General features: G+C 47.0%; 7 protein-coding genes across 7 annotated transcripts; 3 read left to right on the top strand and 4 right to left on the bottom strand.

Moving 5' to 3' along the window:
• Nucleotides 1-20: 20 nt before the first annotated feature.
• LOC120450820 (GPI ethanolamine phosphate transferase 1) lies at nt 21-3,069 on the top strand. The gene is made up of 2 exons (XM_039633999.1): nt 21-890; nt 958-3,069. The coding sequence occupies exons 1-2, from the start codon at nt 110-112 to the stop codon at nt 2,952-2,954; spliced, it is 2,778 nt and encodes a 925-aa protein (XP_039489933.1). The 5' UTR covers nt 21-109; the 3' UTR covers nt 2,955-3,069.
• Nucleotides 3,070-3,737: 668 nt separating this feature from the next.
• On the top strand, nt 3,738-6,592 carry LOC120453633. The gene is made up of 10 exons (XM_039638424.2): nt 3,738-3,881; nt 3,939-4,139; nt 4,194-4,460; nt 4,519-4,867; nt 4,923-5,108; nt 5,171-5,340; nt 5,402-5,549; nt 5,610-5,851; nt 5,912-6,386; nt 6,451-6,592. The coding sequence occupies exons 1-10, from the start codon at nt 3,738-3,740 to the stop codon at nt 6,585-6,587; spliced, it is 2,319 nt and encodes a 772-aa protein (XP_039494358.1). The 3' UTR covers nt 6,588-6,592.
• Nucleotides 6,593-6,599: 7 nt separating this feature from the next.
• Nucleotides 6,600-9,546, bottom strand: LOC120453632. Its single transcript, XM_039638423.2, has 6 exons — nt 9,273-9,546; nt 8,491-8,611; nt 7,354-7,692; nt 7,092-7,292; nt 6,916-7,029; nt 6,600-6,845 (listed from the first exon to the last, which is right to left on the bottom strand). Exons 2-6 carry the CDS (start codon nt 8,602-8,604, stop codon nt 6,726-6,728), a joined length of 888 nt encoding a protein of 295 aa, XP_039494357.1. The 5' UTR covers nt 8,605-8,611; nt 9,273-9,546; the 3' UTR covers nt 6,600-6,725.
• Nucleotides 9,547-10,040: 494 nt separating this feature from the next.
• On the top strand, nt 10,041-10,938 carry LOC120453177 (cardioactive peptide). Its single transcript, XM_039637737.1, has 3 exons — nt 10,041-10,195; nt 10,370-10,433; nt 10,487-10,938. Exons 1-3 carry the CDS (start codon nt 10,085-10,087, stop codon nt 10,777-10,779), a joined length of 468 nt encoding a protein of 155 aa, XP_039493671.1. The 5' UTR covers nt 10,041-10,084; the 3' UTR covers nt 10,780-10,938.
• Nucleotides 10,939-10,954: 16 nt separating this feature from the next.
• On the bottom strand, nt 10,955-13,134 carry LOC120453176 (probable cytochrome P450 6d4). The gene is made up of 3 exons (XM_039637736.2): nt 12,392-13,134; nt 12,127-12,329; nt 10,955-12,066 (listed from the first exon to the last, which is right to left on the bottom strand). Exons 1-3 carry the CDS (start codon nt 13,078-13,080, stop codon nt 11,411-11,413), a joined length of 1,548 nt encoding a protein of 515 aa, XP_039493670.1. The 5' UTR covers nt 13,081-13,134; the 3' UTR covers nt 10,955-11,410.
• Nucleotides 13,135-13,535: 401 nt separating this feature from the next.
• On the bottom strand, nt 13,536-16,656 carry LOC120451941 (chorion peroxidase). The gene is made up of 4 exons (XM_039635961.2): nt 16,377-16,656; nt 14,169-16,028; nt 13,943-14,112; nt 13,536-13,878 (listed from the first exon to the last, which is right to left on the bottom strand). Exons 1-4 carry the CDS (start codon nt 16,541-16,543, stop codon nt 13,583-13,585), a joined length of 2,493 nt encoding a protein of 830 aa, XP_039491895.1. The 5' UTR covers nt 16,544-16,656; the 3' UTR covers nt 13,536-13,582.
• A 135-nt stretch (nt 16,657-16,791) lies between these two features.
• Nucleotides 16,792-20,942, bottom strand: LOC120451940 (nuclear pore complex protein Nup133). Its single transcript, XM_039635960.2, has 8 exons — nt 20,662-20,942; nt 20,433-20,607; nt 19,868-20,371; nt 19,504-19,816; nt 18,613-19,451; nt 17,875-18,553; nt 17,277-17,818; nt 16,792-17,215 (listed from the first exon to the last, which is right to left on the bottom strand). The coding sequence occupies exons 1-8, from the start codon at nt 20,835-20,837 to the stop codon at nt 16,841-16,843; spliced, it is 3,603 nt and encodes a 1,200-aa protein (XP_039491894.1). The 5' UTR covers nt 20,838-20,942; the 3' UTR covers nt 16,792-16,840.
• Nucleotides 20,943-21,138: the final 196 nt, after the last annotated feature.

Below are 21,138 nucleotides of genomic sequence, written 5' to 3'. Positions count from 1 at the left end.
ATATTTCAGTTCGACGTTTCCAGGCAATCCTGGCTATATAATTCAAATAATTTCTTTCATACATTTGTACACTGCGAACAGTTTACACACCTTTCGTCACACTGAAAACATGTGGAGTGTTCAGGCCTTGGTGGTGCATCTGCTGCTGCTCGGTTCCATTCTGAGCATCTACTTCCAATCGACCGTCTTGTCGGATCTGGAACCTTTGAGTAGCCTGCGCGAATTGGGCTTGGAACCGCCGGCGGATCGACTGGTGGTGTTTGTGGTCGATGGACTGAGGGCGCAATCTGTTTTGGCGGACAACTGCAGTTCGGTTCCTGACCTCCAGGAGCTGTTCATTGACCAGGCACTAGTTGGCATTTCGCGGGCGTGCCCGCCGACGGTTACCCGACCGGGACACATCGCCATCTTTGGCGGCTTCAATGAAGATCCTGCTGCGGCCCTCACCAACTTTGGCTGGAATCCGTCCACTTTTGATACCGTCTTCAATAGGAGCAGGAACGCCATTGGCTGGACGCAGGATGTGGTTGCCAAAATCTTCACTCACTTGCCCACCGGTGGAGCGCCACTGCGTTTCAAAACCTTCGCCAGGTCGGACATTTCGGGCAGACTCAGGTTGGATCAGTGGGTGTTCGATAAGGTGCGCAACTACCTGACCAATGAGCAAAATGTGCAGCCATTGCGAAATGCCACCTCGGTGGTCTTCTTTGTGTATCTAGCCGACATCGATCTCGCCGGACATGCCCTCACGCCCTACGGCTCGAACTTCCGGGGAAAGCTTAACTACACCCAAAGGGGCATCCGGCAGACCTATGAACTCTTCGAAAGCGTTTTCAATGACAGTCGCACCGCATACCTGATGACTTCCGATCATGGGATGAGTGATGCGGGTGCGTTGTGTCCTTAAGTTTCCCTCATCTGTTTACCATTACCCATGAATCCCTCCCTATGACTTAGGTCTGCACGGTGGTGGCGGAGATCGCGAGGTGGAAACCCCTTTCATACTCTGGGGAGCTGGTGTTAAACGCTCGGCGCCGGATCCCGTCCAGAACTTCACGGCCAGTGAGAATGGTCCCACCCTGCCACTGTACCAGTTGGAACAGACGCAGCTGGCGCCACTTATGTCCGCTTTGATTGGCCTCCCTCCACCCATGAACAACATGGCCCTGATGCCACTTGGATTCCTGAACACCAGTGTTCAGTACGAGCTGCAGGCTCTCCACCTGAATACGATGCAGTTGCTGGCGCAGGCCAGGATTCTGATAAAGCGACATGAGGACGGTATTCTGTATCAGTGCCTGCCCAAATTTGAAAGTCTGGGCACGGCAGAGATAGAATACTATCCGCAGAGAATGAAGTATCTGGTGGCCCAGGAGCACTACGACCAGGCCTTTAAGGTGAGTCAGCAAATAGCCAAGGTAGCTCAGCAATGCATGGAATACTACCACGGGTACTATCACCTGCCCCTGCTGGTGGCCACCACTGCCTCCTACTTGTTGTGGTTCTACCTGCTGCTGGTGCGACTTACACGGGAGTCCATCCAGCCGAAATCGGAGCGTAGGGGCTACTTTACCTGGATCACTTTGATGATGTGCTTGGGCGGATTGGCGCTCCTGGAACTCATGATACTGCAGAGGGTGCCCCACTTGACCGCCTTCTATCTGCTTCTGCCCTTTGGTATCCTCATCCTGGCCCTGGCTGAACGACCCTGCCAAGACAATGGGCTACTATGCCAGTTCCCGGTCCTTCACCTGGTCGGGATCGTTGTACCCGGTGCTCTGCTGATCTTGATGGCCTTCCACAAGAGTCACATTGGGCTGCTCTACTTCGCGGTGGTGTGCCTCAATAATCGCAGAGCCTTCTTCAGACCCTCCTTGAAACTAATTTTCTGGCTTGTCCTTGTCATCCTGCTGAGTGGTATCCTGATGGTGAAGCAGAACTCTAGCCTGCACTTTATCACCGATGAGATTGGTGCTTACATTTATAACAGCCATGTGGTATACTTCAGTATGGTGCTATCCGTCATTCGTCCTCTGATCCTGGGACATCAACATGCCAAACGCGTTTGGCTCATCAACATGGCCGCCCTACTGGCCACTGCATACGGAATCTATCAGTGGGATGCGGATAAGCCAGTCTGCACCTATGTTTATGTGGCATGCTGGTCATACCTCGTCTTCGCCTTTCTATCAATCCCGTATAGTGGGACAAAGGAACTGAGGTGTCGCTTGGAGCTGATAACCTTCAATATGCTGACGGTGCACATAATGCTGACCACCTCCATCGGTTCGCTCTTCGTTCAGATCATGGTCACTGAGTTTGTGCTAGGCCTGGAGCTCTACGAAGAGAGCATCAGGTACTCAAATCTTAAGGATGTGAACACAGAGCAGGATGACAACCAAGGAGCAGAGGAGCACTCACCGCATGAGAGACCTGTGAGTCCGCTGGAGCACTTGAGGCAATCCTATCGCTATGCGGCACTGATTCTGCTGTACTTCTACGTATCCTTCTTTGGAACTGGCCACTGGTTCTTCAACTTCACATTCAAAGCCATTACATCGCGACTTTTCTTCCCACAATTCCAGCTGCACATGATTGCGGCTTTTATCCTGCTTAAGATATTCATACCATCAATCATCGTCATATCGAGCATATACGCCCTGGTATCCTTTGGCCGAAAGCATGTCCGGTCCATCTTCATCTGCCTGTTCCTGATGAACGACTCCATGAGCTTGTACTTCTGCTACTTTGTGAACAATCGAGGCTCCTGGCAAAAAGTGCGAGAATCCTTAGATCGCCTCCTGGTGTCCCACGTCTTTATCATCCTGCTGCTTGTTTGCTCCTGGATCGCCAAGGGTTTCCTTGCCAACACCAAGGAGGAGAAGCCTATACCCAGAGCACAGGTCCAGACGCTCACCAATGATGCCAACCTAGTTCAGGACAGTCGGGTTTAGATTAGTCCGGATGTGCCAAATTATCAAGCTGCATTTTATCTTTATTGAAATATTTGTCCTGGATCAATGATAACCCCATAAGATGTAATAAATAATATTTGTTTACCAGTAAAAATGAGTTTTAAGCAAGTATTTGAAGTTTACTGTGGCTCAATCGATGTTACGTATACGACTGGTGGGCTAAAACGAAAATCGGACTGATAGTTTCCTAATACCAAAAACTTTTATTAGTTGCTACACTAAAGTATTTATTATCTAACTTTCAGCCATAGAAGTTCTAATAAAGTTGGCGAGGCAAAACTGACTACTGCGCCGTTTCTGGTTATGACATCGCTAGACAAGCGTTTGTTTTGGGGTTTCCACAACCGACCCAAAAACCCATTTGCATAAGGGGCAGCCCGAGGAATGCGTGTCTGTCGATGATGTTCAATGGGCACCCACATGGGTGCCACGTCTTGGGGGCTTGGGGGCTTCAGCACCGCCCAATGTCCGTGGAAATTCCGTACTCTTTCCGGGTCTCCACCCGCTGTCAGATGCGTGCGTTGCCTGGCTGCGGGGGTCACGAGACCAGCCATCGATCCAACAGAAGGAAAATTTGCATTCGCCAGGCTTGGGAGATAGGAAAGAAGCGGGTTGTGGAATGAAACGAGTGTGGTGCAGATGCGTGCCTGGAAGACACAATAATTAAAAAGCGATTTGTCTAGAACCAGGCGGATTTAGGGAGCCACTGAGTAGGAGGGGGCTTGGCGTGGTTCCGCCTCCGGCGGACAGGCCCCACCGAAAATGAGCACCACCCCGAAGTGGTACTGCCGCAACAAATCCCAGCCGATGCACACGTTCGCGGAAATCGGCAAATTGGGCCTGGAGCTGCGTCGGATTACCAAGCGCATTGTGATCGATGTCAACTCGGCGATTTTCAGTGAACATGTAAGTAACTTGGAGTTCTTTATTAAATTGGTAACCCTCACAAGCTGCCCCACGAAGGACACCATTTTGGAGGAGTGCGAGCGGGTGGTGGAGCAGTACTGGAACCTCAAGGACGAGACCAAAAATGCTGACTTCCAATCGCTCGCCAAGAAGATCAAGAGAAGTCCCTACAATCAGCTGCTGATGAAGAAGTTCCACTTGATAATGGATCTCAATGACAGACGTTTTTGCCAGCTCACCTTTGTGCTGAAGCGAACGGTAAGTACTTGAATCTATTATCCTGAAATAGAAATGATCTTAGATCCCCTTCAGTTGAGCTTCCTGCTCCGCAAGTCGATGCAATCGGAGATGTGGCTGAACTGGGCTTTGCACATCACCCAGTTGTACAACAAATGCCGCAAGGTGGAGAAGCCACTGGTTCCGGTCGAGGTGGATAAGCCACCGGGCGACGACGACCTAGAGGAGGAGCCCAAGCTGAGTGGCAAGAGGAAGGAGGAGATGCCCGCCAATGTGTGCAGCAATATGTATCCTGCTCTGCTCCTGGCGCTCAAATCCATTGACTTTGGCTACGTTTTGCAGGTTCAAGTTGTTAGATAACCTCTTACATACTCCTTTTCAAAGAGCTCATTTGGCATAGTTGGTGGCGCAGACGCGGGTGGAGCAGAATGCCCTGGACTTGGTTTTTGGACTCTTCAACATGGGCGAGCAGGATGCCTGGCGGGAGCAGCAGAATCTGGAGTCCACCTCCTCCAGCCTGGAGATTCTGCGCACCCTAAACATATCCTTTGCCGCCGGCGATTATCAGCCGTATTGCGACTCCGCCCAGGATTACAAGTCCATGCAGATGCAGATGGCGGAGGAGAGTCTGCAGGATCATGATCGCCAGAGCCTGCGCTGCAAGCACACGGAGAGTTTTCTGCAGAAGGAGCGGGTGTTTATTGCCCAACTGATAGCCAAGGCCACGGAAATAAGTCCAACCATTTTCGGTGAGCTTTTTGGCATTTCATAAACACATGTAATGTTTATTCATTGATATGATAGATAATGGCAAAAAAGGACCTGTGGATATGAACGCGTACATTGTGAAGGGTTTGCGACTGCTCTGGTCGTATGTGGGCATCATCTTGGATCACATACTGCTCTGGTGGATCGATAATCCCGTGTCCTGCTATCGCCTAACCCATATCGATTCCATACGCAGCTGGCTATATCATCAGAGTGTTAATGGTCAGTTAACTATATCATAAATAATATATTCATGAATATGAATATACAACATATCTTTGCAGATATTCCCGAGCCTGTTTTTTCAACACTTCGTGGAATTGGTGAAATCCTTACAGGATTCGTTTGCAACAACATATGGGATCAACTCTTCCGTCTCACCCTAATATCTTCCAATAATACCAATCGCTTGGTGGATGTGGTAGCTGAGCAATATCGCGATTGCCCAAAGAATGTGATATATATGCATACACCTTAATATATATTCCCTACTCCAAAGGATTCCATACTTTCAGGAATTTGGCACCCCAACCGGCACTGTGTGGATCAGTATATTCGCCAACCTCGTTAATCTGAGCAACCAATATTTCTCCAATCTGGAGGCGCACAATAACTCCAGTCTGCTGCCAGTTGCTGAACAGATACCCATACTCCATCGGCTGGGTAAGATTAGCATAGGTTCGATACCACACATCGACTTGCAATATGTCCATCCAATTGCAGACCATTCGGTGCATTCAATGCGCCTCTGGGTCACCGAGCAGGCGAAGCTCCTTTGCTGCGAGTGGAAAATGGACCGCTTCTTCCAGATCCTGGAGCACGATGTCAAGCTGTGCTTGAATGTCTTCATTACCTTCCAACTGCCCAAACTCACTGCCGACCTGAGCGACATACTGATGCTGGTTTGCGTTGCCCTGCGCACCAAGCTCATCGCCGAGGTCAACGCCAATATAGACAAGCTAAAGGTGACCTATCTTACCTGTAGTGAGTTGATACTAATCCCAGTAATACCTCTAATCCCCCAGAAAACCACCGACGAGTGTGTTCAGATACTGTCCGCAGTTTGCCGAGTCCTCAGCCTGGCCAACTTTACGCTGTGTTTTCCAGCTGCCAGTTTCTGGCAACGCGAGGTGTACAACAACGATGAGAAGAGCCTCTATGTGGGCTATGTGCTGGACGAGATCTATCTGCCCACCATACGTGCCACCAAGGACATTGTCATACTCAAGCTGATCCTGAAGCTGATTTGTGAGGCCTGGCTGGACTTTATCTACCAGAAACGCATTCGTTTCAGTGTGAACGGAGCGGTTCGTTTGCTGAACGATTTCGACGATGTGCGTGAGTGGATCCTGGCCTGCAGCTTGTTGGATGAGGAGCAGCTGGATAAGCTGAGCAACCACGAGGTGCTGCGCATGTGCAAGGGTGTGGGCAAGATCCTGCTCCGAAAGCCCGAGGATGTGATCTCCATCACCCAGTCGCCCAAGTACGACAAGAAGGCGCGTAAGTTGTTGTGCAATATCTAATTAGATCCTTTTCGGTAAGGATTTCTCTGTTCTTCCTGCAGAAGATGCCTCTGCCCAGGACACGCAGCTGCCTTCCGAGATGTTCGTCTCCAATCAGAAGCACTGGCTCCAACTGAGGGCCAGTGGAGGCAATGGGTTTCCGTTCCTGAAACTGTGCTGCGGCGATGTTGCAATGTAGATGACGACCTCGTCAGGGGGTACAAATGTTTATTGAGTCGCTAAAATGCTTTACAAAAGTGAGGGTCTAGAATATATATTAAATATTAGAAAAAAGGGCAACTATGGTTATGGTTTTTCTCTTATGTGGAAATCTCCCTTAGGCGGGCACCTTGCGACTAATGATCTTTATCAGCTCATCCACACGCTCGCTCTTGCCGGCGAATTGTTTTGGATGCGGTCCAATCATTTGAATGATCATTGGCACGTCTTGCGAGACCTAAAAAATATGAAATTATTCGAATATTTGACAGCTGTCAATTTGGGTTAAGAGTAATATAGGTCAATACCTCGAGGAAGCGGACGAGTGCCTTCAACGTGCGGAAGATCTGGTCTTCGTTGGGACTGCTCTGGAAGAACTGAAGAATGGCCATGGCCAGCTCCACGGCAATGTCGTCGAATACCTACAGACATGAACATACATCCTGAATATATGATAATTTATAATAATTTGCATACCACCTACCACCGTCTTCACTTCCTTGATAGCAATGTTGTACAGGATCATGCTGCCAATGTTTTTCAGCTGCGGGCAATTGGATAGGATGCAGTGGACGGCCACCTTGGTGGTCACTCGTATGTTGGAGATGGTCTGACCATTGTAGTCCCACTCGGAAATGTACAGCAGCCATTCGGAGGGACCCAGGTTCTCAAAGAGATTGCACATCTGCGACATATTGCATGTATAGTTAACTATGGATAATGTATAATCACACTGATGGACTTACAAACATGGCCCAGGCCTGCTGCTCCTCGGGCGTCTGCTTGTCAATGTCCTGGGCGTAGTTCATCAGTGTGTGATCCCTGCGATCCTGGTGCAGTATGATGATCACATCATCTTTGAGCGCCGCATAGGCCAGCGTGCGAATCAGGTGTATCCGTGTGTCCGGGGAGAAGGCCTGATTGTCACGCAGGACGCGCTGCACGAAGATCAGAAAGTTGTCACCCAGCGCCCAGGAGCCGTCGTCCTCGATTAGATACTGATGCAGCTCCTCCATGGCCACCTCCTCCTCCTTGTAGATCTTGCCATCCAGCAGCTTCACTAGGCTCTCCAACTCAGTCTTTATCTGTGGCGAGAAAAGCGAAAAGGATAAGATACTATATTTTTGAAGGATACGGATACTCCTGATAGGGATACAGGATACTCCTGAGCTCAAAAACGGAAATTCAAATTTTTGACCATTTTTCGCAAATTTTGATGATGGTACCCCTTACCAAAAATGCGAAAATTTGTAAAAATTGTTTTTCGAAAATTATAAAAAAAAAGTGTTTGGGATAGTTAGCTATGTTTATTGGCAGCACAAAACGGTCTTCATTTTAGCTCTGCCACCTTTTTTGGCCAAGTTATGGCGAAAACGCCAATTGAAAATATCCAATTTTATACAACAAATTTTTTTGTATTTTTTTGATAAAAAATAATCACTATTTTTTTGATAGCAACAAAAGTAGTTGTCCAAAAGTGGAATGTCATACCTCGTTGAATTCGTAACAAAATTCCCTATCCACATGAGCTAAAAAAGGCAATGTAATATTTGGCCATTTTTCGCATTTTTTGATGATGTAAAAAATTTGTAAAAAAAATTATTTTAGAAAGATATAAAAATAGTGATTGGGATAGTTAGCTAGGTTTGTTGGCATAAACAATTGTTTATAAACAGCTTCCAATTGTGTATACACGAAACCATTTTTGTTGAAATGTTTGAATAAATATTCGTATAATTTGCAAATATGGCATAGAAATTAACCAAAAAGATATTTCCCAAAAAGGCTGAATTGGGTATAAGTACTATTTCCCTTTAGCACACGATCATAGTCCAACTTTTCTATCTGATTCTTGGATACAGCTTCCTACTAATGGGACTTACATCAATGTCTTTGAGGACCAGCGCCGGTTCGCGTGGGACTTCCTTCTCCTCCGTGGACTTGGAGCGCTCCTTGCCATTCTGGGACTGCTGTTGTTGGGCTGCGGGCTCTGACATCTCTGGTCTATTAATAGCCGAATGAGGAAATTATAATAATAAAATAAATTGTATTCACGAAAATAAATGAATATGCATTCGCATGGGGCCACCAAACAACAAACTTTCGCTGCGCAAGAGCATCGTCACTCGCAGGGCCATAAAATTGCAAGGATTTTCACTTTTTATTTGTTATTATTTTTTTACGAGCTGCTTGCGATAATGTTGTAATTTTCAGCACAAATTGCCGCTCAGGCGTGCTGAAATGTTTACAATTTCGGTAACAGAAATATGCGTGGAATTTGTTTCATATGATGTTTCATATAAACAAAGAGGCGGAAAAGCATTTAGCTTAATTAACAGCAGAGAAGAGCAGGAACATAAAAGGGAAAAGGAAAAGGAAAAGCGGTTGCCGGCGGGCACAATTGGTAGAGGAAAAGTTGTCAAACCGAAGTGTGACAGTAAAACTGAGGAAAACTCAAAATAGCCGTGGTATTTTTAGTTTTTTACTTTACGTAGACAAAAACAAGGTACAGAAGATTCTCAACTGGCAACACGAAATTGCATGCAAAGTGATATAAACGATTTTTTCCGGCCTCAGACGACAGAAATTGGTCCATTATAATCAAATAAAATGTGCGATATTTTCCAATTAATTTGCATAATTTATAAATTTCCAAATTACTCACATGCTATTTTAGTAGAAGTGACACAGAAATTCCTTCACTTTCGACACCAATTTGTGGGAAAGTCGAGATAAAAAAAAGCACAATTCAAAATTCAACTAGGGCAAAAATGGTATCACTTGTTTATACGAAATTCCGAAGATGAATATATATGGTTATTTATTTTCCAGATCATGCAACTTTTGTAGAATTTTTCATTGAATTCCGGAGATCGAGTAGCACGCGAACCGTTTTACCAGAGAGTCGCCTCGAAATTGCCTCTGTTTGTTCGGAAAAGTCCCGTGGAAGTGTGAGGAAAAGTTTCGGAAAATGCACACTCACTGGCGTAGGAGCGATCTGTGCGAGTGTCTTTTCGGATATATCCGATCGGATCGGGTCTTTATAAATAGATACAATTGCCTCAGTTCGCTCGCGAGCGAATTATGGCCAATGCAGCTGCACTGGCCAAAATCAGTGGGCATTGTGTGGGCTTTTCGCCCACTTTAAGTCCGCGCAGTGCTTTCAAATTGAAGTGGTTTGCAGTGGTTTTTATTACGCTCTGCAAGGGCAAGGACCATCCTTCACACGTCAATGCAATGTTAATGTGCGGGGGCGACCCGGCTGGGAAAGGTCGGGAAAAACACAAAAAGCCATTAAGGGGCAACCAAAATACATTCCAGGCCCAGCTGGAGGTCCTGTCGCCTTCTGAAAGCAACAAGTCTCACATTGCGTAGCCGAGATGTTGACCAAGGCCCAAGCTGCTGCCACTTTCATTTGGCTTTCGAGTGTTAAGCGCATCGGTTGCTAAGTGGTTGCTTATTAAAAATACTCCAGCAATGAGAACTTCCATGAGGATTTCCCTGAGGCTAATCGCTCTCCTGGCTTGTTTCATCTGCTCCCAGGCTTCGCTGGAAAGGGAGAACAACGAGGGCCCCAATATGGCGAATGTGAGTTATCAATGCATTAACTATTTCATAGAGACCAAACAAAAAGCGAAAAGACATTGTGAAATTATGGTGCTAATCGAAAGTGATAACGTGACGCAGTGCTTAAAGTTCACACATAATTAAACAGAAGCTTACTTCTTTATCTTGATTTATAATCACTCGGTTTGTTTACAGCACAAGCTAAGTGGCGTTATACAGTGGAAGTACGAGAAGCGACCATTCTGCAATGCATTTACAGGTAATTTTTATAAAATATATTTAATTACGCAATACAATCCGTAAGATTTACAGGATGTGGACGGAAGCGAACGTATCCCTCGTATCCACCATTCTCGCTATTCAAACGCAATGAAGTCGAAGAGAAACCCTATAACAATGAGTACTTGTCTGAAGGTCTCAGTGATTTGATCGATATCAATGCCGAACCCGCTGTGGAAAATGTCCAAAAGCAAATCATGTCCCAAGCCAAAATCTTCGAGGCCATCAAAGAAGCCAGCAAGGAAATCTTCCGCCAGAAGAACAAGCAGAAAATGTTGCAAAATGAAAAGGAGCTGCAACAGTTGGAGGAGCGCGAAAGCAAATGAATCGGATAAATCGGAATTATCGGAATGATCGGATTGATGGAAAGTTAATTGACTGCATGGTTACCACACTGGTTTTGTTATTGTACATACTATCTTTATCCATGACTCCTTGAATTGTGAAGAATTCTACAGCACTGGCATTGCATTCAATAAAAATTGTTGACCTCAATTTCAGTTGTTTTCTTGACTATTATATTTATTGGTAAAACATCCAAGAGCGCTTATTACTTTCACCAAAATGAATATACATTAATTTAGCCTACGCTATCTCTTGGTGGCATTAGTAATTGGTAATCGCAATGGGTTTCCATATCAATGCAAACTTATGATAACGATAGGGGCAATCATAAAATGTATTTCAATGGCAAATATATGGATTGCACCTACAAAACCTTTGCAGAATAATTAGTTGCTTAGTAAAAACATTTTCAAAAGAGTGGACGACACATCACAATAAACTTTGTTACATCATATAAGATATTTTCCGTAGTAAAATAATTATAATTGATTTGCATTCATCTACGATTAATTTATTATACCCTCTTTGTTTTTTATCTGAAGCTAATCTCTTATCATTCCAAAAAATCTATAAATATAATTATAACTATTGTATTTCATCACCGTGGTGCTTTTATTCTAATTTGGGCACTCTTTTGGACAAACGCACCCGCACTCCATGCTTGGGAATCAGGGCAATGCCACTGTTCTCGAACTCTATTTCGCTCTTGCTCATCACCTCGACATTGAAGTTCTGCAGGATCTTGATGATGGCCAGTTTGGAGTTAATACGACCCATTCTCTGGGCAATGCAAATCCTGGGACCCTCGCCAAACGGCATGAATGCAGTGGGATTGTAGTTGCGACTCTCCTCCGAGAAGCGGTCGGGATCATAGGTCTCGGGGTCCGGGAAGTACTCCTCATCATGGTGAATGCCGTACAGGGAGATCACAACTGGAGTTCCCTTCGGAATGACGTGGTTGGTATCGGGCACAGTGTAGTCTTGGGTGCACTCGCGGTTCAGAATGGGCAGGCCCGGATATTTGCGAATGGTTTCCTGTACACACAGATCCAAGAACTCCATCTTGTGCAGCGAATCATAGGTGATCTTTCCGTCGTTTTTGGCCAGCGTCTCGTCCACTTCATCCTGTAGGCGCTTCAGTAGTTCTGGATACTGAGCCAACTCGTAGATGGTGAAGGCTGCTGTCGATCCGGTGGTCTCCTGTCCAGCTATGTAGAATATGAAAGCCTGAGCCGTGATGGCCTCCAAGGAAATGGTTTTAATATGACCTGAAAACATTAAACTACTCAGACTATTTCAATTAGGATTCAACTTGTGTTATCACTTACCATCGGGTGTCTTCTGGATGCTGAAGGACTTCTCGTCATTCTCGTCTATCTTGCCGGTGTTCCTCAGCTGGATGAGCAACTGCAGCAGATCCTTGCGCACTATGCCATGTTTCTCGCGGTACTCAACGGTTTCCTTCACAATCTGCAACATGGCCAGGCCAACTGGATTCTTGAAACCTATTCTGAATAGGAACTGTGCTATCCTACAAGATATCCAAGAGATCCATTAGACACAGCTAAGCAAAAGATATCAGGTATCACTTACGAGGGCACCAGGAAGATCATCATGCCAAACAAGGCATTGAATCTATTGTTGGCTCTGGCCAGCGACACCAGTTTACGGAACTTGTTGTCCGGATTCTCGAAGCTGTTCACATCCAAGCCAAAGATAGTGGAGGCTATGATATCAATGGCATAGTTTTGCATCACTTTCTTTATATCCACCTCCTTGAAGCCCTCCTCCGGCAGCTCCTTTTGCAGATGGGCCACCATCTTGTCACCAATATCCTCGGACGTGCTGAACATGCTCTTCAACTTGCCGGATGTGAAACACGGCGACAGCATGTGCCTCATCGATCGCCAGCTCTGACCCCGTAGCGAGAAGATATGGGCCGACAGGGGATCCCGCTCCTCATCGACGTACACGCCGCGATCGTGGAAGCTGGCGAAATCCTGGGCCAGCACACGGCGTGCCAGGTCCGCGTCTCTGACCAGAACAGCCGGACGGAAGAGCAAGTAAATGCCCAAGACGCGTTCTTTACTCTTCACATACACATCGTAGATGGCCAAGCCCATGCTCTTCTCCTGCCTCCAGACGCTGTCCAAGCAACCGAATGGAATCCCGGAGTGCTTGTCAAATGGAAATCCGCGACGCTCCCAGTACTCATAGTGGCGCTTCAGATAGAACCACGCCAATGTCAAGAGCGATATGGCCAACAAAACCAGCGAAAACATAGTAAACGTATTTGGAACTTTTTTCTACCCAACCTTTTTCTTCGAAAGCCAAAATATAACTGACTATCAAACCGAAGAGCTTCCACTTTTATGCGCAGTAAATCGACGATTATTTATTCTCTTTATCAGCAACGTTCTCTTAATTCTTAATAGCGAAGAATTCTTGGTGAACAAAGCTACAATGAAAGTATTGATGACAGCTTTATATTCATGGCGAAATTCTAACGTTTAGCTTTTATGTTAAAAGCTAACAAGTATTATATACAAAATTGCTTAAAGGTTGGTTTATACAATAATTTAAGTATTTAGAGCTTAGAAAATGTATTTTTTATAAATTTATTAATTTACTGCTTATTTTCGATGGGCTGCTGTGTAGTTGATGAACTTTAGTATAGCAGCTTTTTCTTCGAAACAGAAGAAACCGACTTAAGAGTAAGTATATGGTTTACACATTTTAATAAATAAACAATCTTTCTCAATCGAAATGTGATCTCATTCCTAGCTAGATCTCTTTATCAATATGTAGAGTTACATTGCGGACTTGATGATTTGCCTTGGACATTACGCGCACCGAAGAGGATCCCCTACTGATGCCAGTACTGTGAAGTTCCTGGGGTTGCTGTTTCTCGGACCAGGGTTCGAAATTGAAATGAGATCCTTCCAGGTCCTGGCAATCCACATGGGGATTACCTCCATCGCGCAGTCTCTGCATGACATGCTCTCTCACGCGGGTTATTCCATCGGAGTTGCGACAAATGATGGCGGCCAGACTTGTTTTGTAGATCTCCGCCAATTGAGCTGCAGCATCAGGTGGAACAGGGTTCTTAGTTCTTAGATACTTCTAAGTTTGAAGGACACTTACCTTTGGTGAACTTCTGTGGACTCATTTTCCTTTCGTACCAGTGGGAGTCGCCCAGCTTGAGGCGTAGGAACTGGTCGGACACCATGCAGCTGAGCAGCGGTCCAAAGATAGCTCCATCCAGTGGCGGCTCACTGAGTGCGCCCGTATAGACGTCCACATCTTGCGGAGATCTGCAAGCAAAAGCGTTTACCCCCAAAGCAACACGATAAATCACAACATTACTTACTCGTAAATCTGCCGGATGGAGTCCAGAGTGGCGTTGTCAATGGCCAGAGACATCTCCGCCCACGTATCCACCGGCGGCAGTCGACAATGGCGACGGAAGACTGGATACGAGGGTATGCCATGATCCCGACCCCTCTGAATGTTCAAGGAGACCAAATCGAGTCCACACAGAGGCACCCTATCCTCGGCGGTGCCTTCGAATAGCTTCTGGGTAACCTCCAGTGAAAAGAAGCGATCCACTTGCATCACCGGTGTATTGGCCGCCGTCATGAGGGCGTGGTCAATGCCATGCTCCGCCCACAGGGAGAATGGATTGAAGAGCATCTTGTGCAGTTCCATGGCCTCGGCACTACTGTTATCCCTCGAGATATTGAACAATCCCGGCAGAAGGGTGTGTGCAAAGCGGAATGCGGCCGCTGCAAAGCAATTGGCAATAGTTGGATCCACCTCCGGATCGTAGGTATCCGGAGCATTTAGATTGTGTTTGGCTGGCAGCAAGCCCTTGGCCTCGCTGAGATTCTTTCCGAGCAGCACTGGCAAAAACTCATTGTATGTGATGTGCGCCATCTGGGCACCTAGAATCTTGCGGGCCTCCTGGTAGAGGCGCTCGTCTTCCCAGTGTGGATTCTGCTCCTGCAGCTGCCGAGCCAAATAGTTGTGATGTCTAGCCCACAGCAGATGCATGGATGTGAGCAGCAGGTTCTCATTGGCCCGATCATCGCCGGATTCGAAGCAGTATTTACCCAGTCGCGTCATCTGGACACGATTGCAGCCATCTGCCGGATTGGATGAGATGGGCAGCAGCTGGCGACCATCATCAGTGACAAACATGCGCAACGATCCATTGATAAAGCTTCGAAGCTGATTCTGCCGCTGCTCCAGATTGCCATAAACGACGGAGGCGTCGATAAAGGCCGTCGCCTGGTTCAGCTGCATCCGTGGACCAAATCTACCCGTGGGCGCTGGAGCAGATCTCACGAAATTCATGCAACTGATGTTGTACTGCTTGTAGTAGGGATCATCTGGCAGTATATCAACCGGATAGCATTCCGGATGCTGCTCGCGAGTGGCAGCCACACAGCAATCAATGGACTCACCCTCCTGCGAGGTGGTAAGCGAAGTGGCTGTGATGTCGTGGTCCATGAACTGACCAAAAACGGCCAGCATCACCGTGAAATTCGAGTCCGTCTCGTAGCTGGAACGATGGATTTTCAGAGAGACCTGACGTGCGGGCGGTAACCGTTCATGATGACTACCGCGAGGAGCAGCAATACCATCCGCATAGTCCGGAGATACCATGCGACGGTACGGAACCATAGATGCTCCGTAAGTCCTGGGATGTTGTTTATTGTTACACACGCCGGTGGATCTTCTATAGCGTGCATTGAAATCGCAATCCAAACGGAGCACCGTAGGATCGGGTAGGACTATCTTGGGTCCCCAACCGATGTTGCTGCGCCCCGGCTGTTTGGTGTAGTTAAACCTCTTGGCTATATCCATGGTGGCCTGGTTCTCCACATAGCCGCGCCGCGCCAGTTTTCTCGCCTCTGGATTCGTGCTCAGGGAACGATAGTGGCGAAAGGACGGCGTATTCACCTCGTTGGGCTGCAGACCCTCCTCCAGTATTTCCCTATCTCCCAATGCCTTAATCCCAGCACTGACCGCCTGGGCACCATCCTGATGGCCCAATGCCGCCTGCTGCAGCGCCCATTCTGCCGCCAGTTCGTCTGGCAGTGGCCTGTCTGGGGGCAATTCGCTATCCGATCCATTGACGACGAAAAAGAAACTGGGACCCCCATCCGCTCTGCCCAGGGAATCGCTGAACACCAGGGCCAGGCACAGGGCGGTGAATACAATCGCACTGCGGTTGGGAAAGTGAAATTACTTTGTGGTTTGCTTGCTGCGGTTAAGCGCGACTAAACGTTCACAATGGGTTAATAATGGAGTATTAAATATCCGCTAGAAGGGTGCTAGAAAATCCCTTCGCACTGTTTAAATTTCTTTAAAAGAGGTCAAAAGTATGCAACAACTGGTTAATGTGGTTATTTAAGGCTCGAAATTTTGGGGAACCTTCACAAAATCAATTCAACGAGTAAAGTGTCTATACCAATAGTTTTTAGGAATAATGATGAGGTGTCAACTCAGTATGGTTAACTTTAACACGAGCAAAATAATTTCTTCTTTTCCGCACTCCTTAATTCACACTCACAGAAAGGTGATGCCCATGCAGCACTGGAACTGCCGCATCTTGTTGCGTCGCGAGCGCGGAGAAACGCCACCCGGAAAGACACGCTCCGGTCCCTGATACGGCGGCAGGATAACATATCCTGAGCTACTGGGAATGGCATCGGTAAGCGGCGTTGTTTCGTCCGTCATGATCAAAGTTAAACTGATGCGCACCGGCGACAAATGCAAGCAGCACAGCTGCGAGCCGGGCCGACTCTAGAGTTGCCCCGAACACTTGATGGGCTTCCGGCTCTCCGCTCGCCACACTTCAGATACTTTCGCCGGCAGAGCCCGGCTGTGACAAAGCAACTTAGTTTATAATATTTTATAATGCTTGCGTTTGAGCGACGCAACAACAAGGCAGGCAACTGTCCACCGTCCAAGAACACCAGCCATCATTTTAAATTCTTAACGTAAACTTTAATAAACGACATGTAAGGTGCTTGATTAGACTTCCATATCGTCTGGCTGTTTGAACATGTCGGCCACATACTCGTAGGTCAGTTTCAACAGATACTGGAACGCTTTCTGCTGCGGCAAGTCGCCGAGCTCCACGCTCTCCAGAAAGTCTTCCATTAGTGGCAAAAAGTTCTCCGACTCGTGGCCCATCAGCTGCGAGATTTCGATGATCTTGAAGAAGAGCAACTTTTGCATGTAATGCACAGCATTGTTGGGATCGTAGTCCGTCCAGTTATCGCGCTTTATGGCTGCACACCAGATCTTGTGCCGCATATCGTAGGGCTGTTCCACGTAGCTCAGAAGTTCTAAAGCTTTACGGAACTCCGTTTCGGTGGCAGTTTCATTTTCCTCGGCAATGTTAAGCTGTGTATAATACGGTAACCATTATAATATTACAATAGGATCACAATTTGTGCAATCTTACGTTGATAATCTCCTCTGCTTTGAGCACCTTCTGTTCTGTTGGATCGAAGCCAAAGCTTTCCAGTACGTCATGGCCCAGTTGCGATTGATATTCGACCAGCGTTAGATCTGCATTGATCTTCTCCACTTGGGCAGTTAAATCGGATTCGGCTGCCGCGAAGGCCGCCAGTTTGGCTAGCGACAGCATAGACTTCTTGCGGGCCACAAACTCCGTTTCGCACTGGGCCAATTCGTAGAGTACCTTGGCAGCCCGCTCGAAGTCACCGTTGAATATTAGCTGGATCCAGCCTAGGGACGGATGGTCGCGCATGAACTGAGCCAAAGCCGTCTGGTTGCCCTTGAAGCGTTCGAAGACCTCGCCGTGCCGGTTCTGGCGCAGATGCCAGTTGATGGCAAACTGCGAGAAGTCATATTCCTCGTACTTGCGGGTGTAATCGTCCAGTCGCTCTTTGTCCTGCGTCTCGTCGCAGATAAGCACCAGGCTCTGAAAGTCGAGGTACTTCTCAGCGAGCTTTGCGGCGTACTCGTATTGGCGATCTTTAACTAAATAAAAAATTTAAGAAGTGTTAACTACGAATAGAATGCCATAGAATACTTACTCATCACGGAAATAAGTTCTCTTCGCTGAGCCTCAAACTGCTGTTGCAGCACATTGAACTTTTCTGAGTCGCGCACGCTTTCCAAGTAAGTCCTTCGTCCGTCCAAAACCAAATCTATCAGTTCGAATATCTGTTGGTACAATTGCTGCTTTAGCTCAGTCTCGCTAACGCAGTGGCCGCCATAGCGAACGCTGATGTCAATGAGGCGAGTCAAAGTGTCACGAACACCAGCACTACCAGCCATCGCAGTCCAGGGAAGATTCTCGTTCGAAGGTAGTTTGTCGCTGCTTAGTCTAAAGCTACTTGCGTGCTGCTCGCGATGCCTGAACACTTGTCCCAAAACGTCCAGGACAATAGAGTTGATGTCGTTGATAAAGTGGGCCACGGATACGGTGGTCTGACTCTGAGCAGCAATACGATCGTCTGCAATATCCGCTAGGGCCTCGAACACGTTCTGGAACTTTGACAGCTTTACATAAAATATATCCTGGTAAGTTAGGCTGCCACGAGGCTCCTCATCCCATAACGCTACTGTGGCTTCGATAGCCTCTTCAATCAGCTTGGGCAGTTTGGTTTGCAAGGATCGCAGAGCCATAGCAGCCACTATCTTCTCGCTAATATCGGAGAGAATAAAGCTGGTCGGCTTCAACAAATGGCTTCCGCAAGGTATTGCGTTTAACTGGAACGAAAAATATGGATTATTAATAATCTACGCCAATAAACATTTTGTGGTTATACCTTTTCCCAAACTCCACTGGAATGCAAAAACGTTATGAAGTGTTGGAAGGCAATGATCTTGTCCCTTAGTTGATTGATAATCTGCATGGAACGTGAGCTCCCGATGGCATGCCTATTCATTTCCTGATCTCCCAATGCCTCCTCCCATCGGGGATCGGATATGGGAATATCCTCCGCCAAGTCTTCGGCGATGGTAATAACAATTCTATCCAACTTGTAAGCATCCATGGGCGCACCATTTGGATCGGCTCCAGTGACGTTGCGAAGCAGCTCATCGACGATTGTCTTGACCATACTGTTGTTGCGTTTCAGGTGATATAGGAAGGCTGCCTTCAGTTGCCCAACTTCATCGCAAAGTTCGTTGTAGATTTCATCGGGATCCAGTTCGAAGAGGTGCAGATTGTTTGTGCTGCCAGTCACAGCAGACTGGTCGGGAGCTCCGAAGCTAGCGTTAAACGAAGTGGGAGCATACAAGTCCGGCGTGTTGCAGGAGCTCATGTTCATCATTTCAGTACCATCAAAATCGCCCGGTGTAATAGAAACTAGACCGTGTGTGCGGCTAAAGAACAAAGGCAATTGACTGCAGATGGCGGCACTCAAAATGCGATCGTCATGTAGATGGAACTCGATCTTTTCCGCCTCTACTTCTGCAGTTGGCACGGAGTTGGACAAGTGCAGAGGATACACAACCTTGGAAGTATACAAATAGATGTGACTGCTGCCTACTACAAAACGCACGCTTAGGCAATCCTCCTCAGTCTTGGCACTAAAGAATTTATTGATCTTGAGCGGCGTGAACGATTCCAGGAGCATACTTTCTGCCTGAGCACTGCCAGTCACTAAAACAACTAATATTGTACATCATATCAAAATAAGTCAAAAACTTCTTACCCAGAGCGTAGCACATTTGTGGAGCGTGAGCAGCATTCACAGCTCCAGCCAGTATATAGGCCTTGTTCTTTACCAAGTGGAAATCCAGCAGATGAAGATCAATCTCCACATTATCCGCTGGGAGTCGGACGTTCCAGAACTTTGTCTTAAACTCTTCGCGTATCCTGCGCACCATCTCTGCATCCTCGTACAGAAGGTTTTCGGCGTTTCCCTTGTTGGACAGACTCCAGCGCTGGATAGCACGATCAGAGAGTACGGCCACAATGGTTTCTCCACTTTCTGAATTGCTCTCGCAGCACATGCCGACCAAAACCTTAAAATCACTTCTTGAGAATTTTGTCCCAAACTGATCAAAGATACTTACTTGATCCTTGTCTGCGCCCGTGTTCATTCCAATCAAAATGGAGGCAAACTTTTTGCCAAAACCACCAAGGAAGCTAGTGGCAGGCTTGATAGTCTTATGGTGCAGTGTGTAACGCCCATTGGTGAGTCCCACCCGCAAGAACACCAGATTGCATGTGGTTGTAACGGCTAGGTAGCCCTGCTGTGTTGGTAGACTAAGCAGTTGGACAAACTCCTGACCCGTTAGGATGGAGAGATCCACCGAGTTTCCATCGTGTGCAATCGATGACCAGTAACGAACTTCTCCTGTGGCAGAAACCGCAATGCAGGAGGCCATTTGCTGACCCTCCGTTTGGAAAACACTAATTAAATCACTCTTGTGACCCAGGTCACTGTAAGGTAAGGTCAATTCTCGGCACTGGGCCAGGCCACCTCCACGCCTTGCCAGTTTGCCTACACGAGGTGGCGAACCCGACTTGGCCGTGTCCTTATACTGCCAAATCAAAAGGCGTCTGCCTTGGACAACCTAAAAGTGTTAATGTTTATGATTGCTGAACTAGATTAAATAAGAGTTGCTGAAATATTACCCAAGCCCAACCATTTTGCGTCACTTTTGCTGTTACTGTGCCCGCTCCTGGACCTGCGAAGGTGAGCGCCTCATTGACCACCACCGGCAGTGGGCAACCGAAGCTCTCGACCGCATTGTAATCGGACCGGATGCCGGGAATGGACTGAGTGGAGCGCACGGACAAGCTGAGCCGACTGAAAAGGGTTATTAAATGAGTGAGGAATTCCAGGCGGATGAGGAGCACATACCTGTTGGTCAGGGCAGTTTTTTTGAGGTTCCCCGGCAGCTGGGCGCAATTGGCGCTGCCGCCAAAAATTGATTTTCGCGTGCTGTCTGCCGAAGCCGCTGGCATGCTGTACCTTCGCGCGCCTGGAGAAGACTCGCGCGATATGCCGTATAATTGCTTCTGCAGATTTTTCTCCATTTTTGGCGCTGGGTATTATTTAAAACTGACTATAAACAAAAAATAAACAACTCTTTTTTGCAACAGCAAACAATCTAGCCGGCATGTGTGGGAATCGATTATTGCTGGCGCAATATCGAAATCACAGCTGACAACATTCGAAATAATTATCGATTAATAGTCACGATATTATGCATATCAACTATAAAAGCTAAAATTTAATAAATTAATTATACCTTATAAATAATAAATAATTGTGTATGGGAAAACACAATTTTAAGTTATTTATTTATTTATTAACAATTTGTGTATGTTTTAATAT

The sequence above is a fragment of the Drosophila santomea genome, chromosome 3R, assembly GCF_016746245.2.
Source record: "Drosophila santomea strain STO CAGO 1482 chromosome 3R, Prin_Dsan_1.1, whole genome shotgun sequence".
Taxonomy (NCBI): Eukaryota; Metazoa; Arthropoda; class Insecta; order Diptera; family Drosophilidae; genus Drosophila; species Drosophila santomea.
Note: the sequence above shows the minus strand (reverse complement) of the source record. Positions and strands in the feature narration are given on the sequence as shown.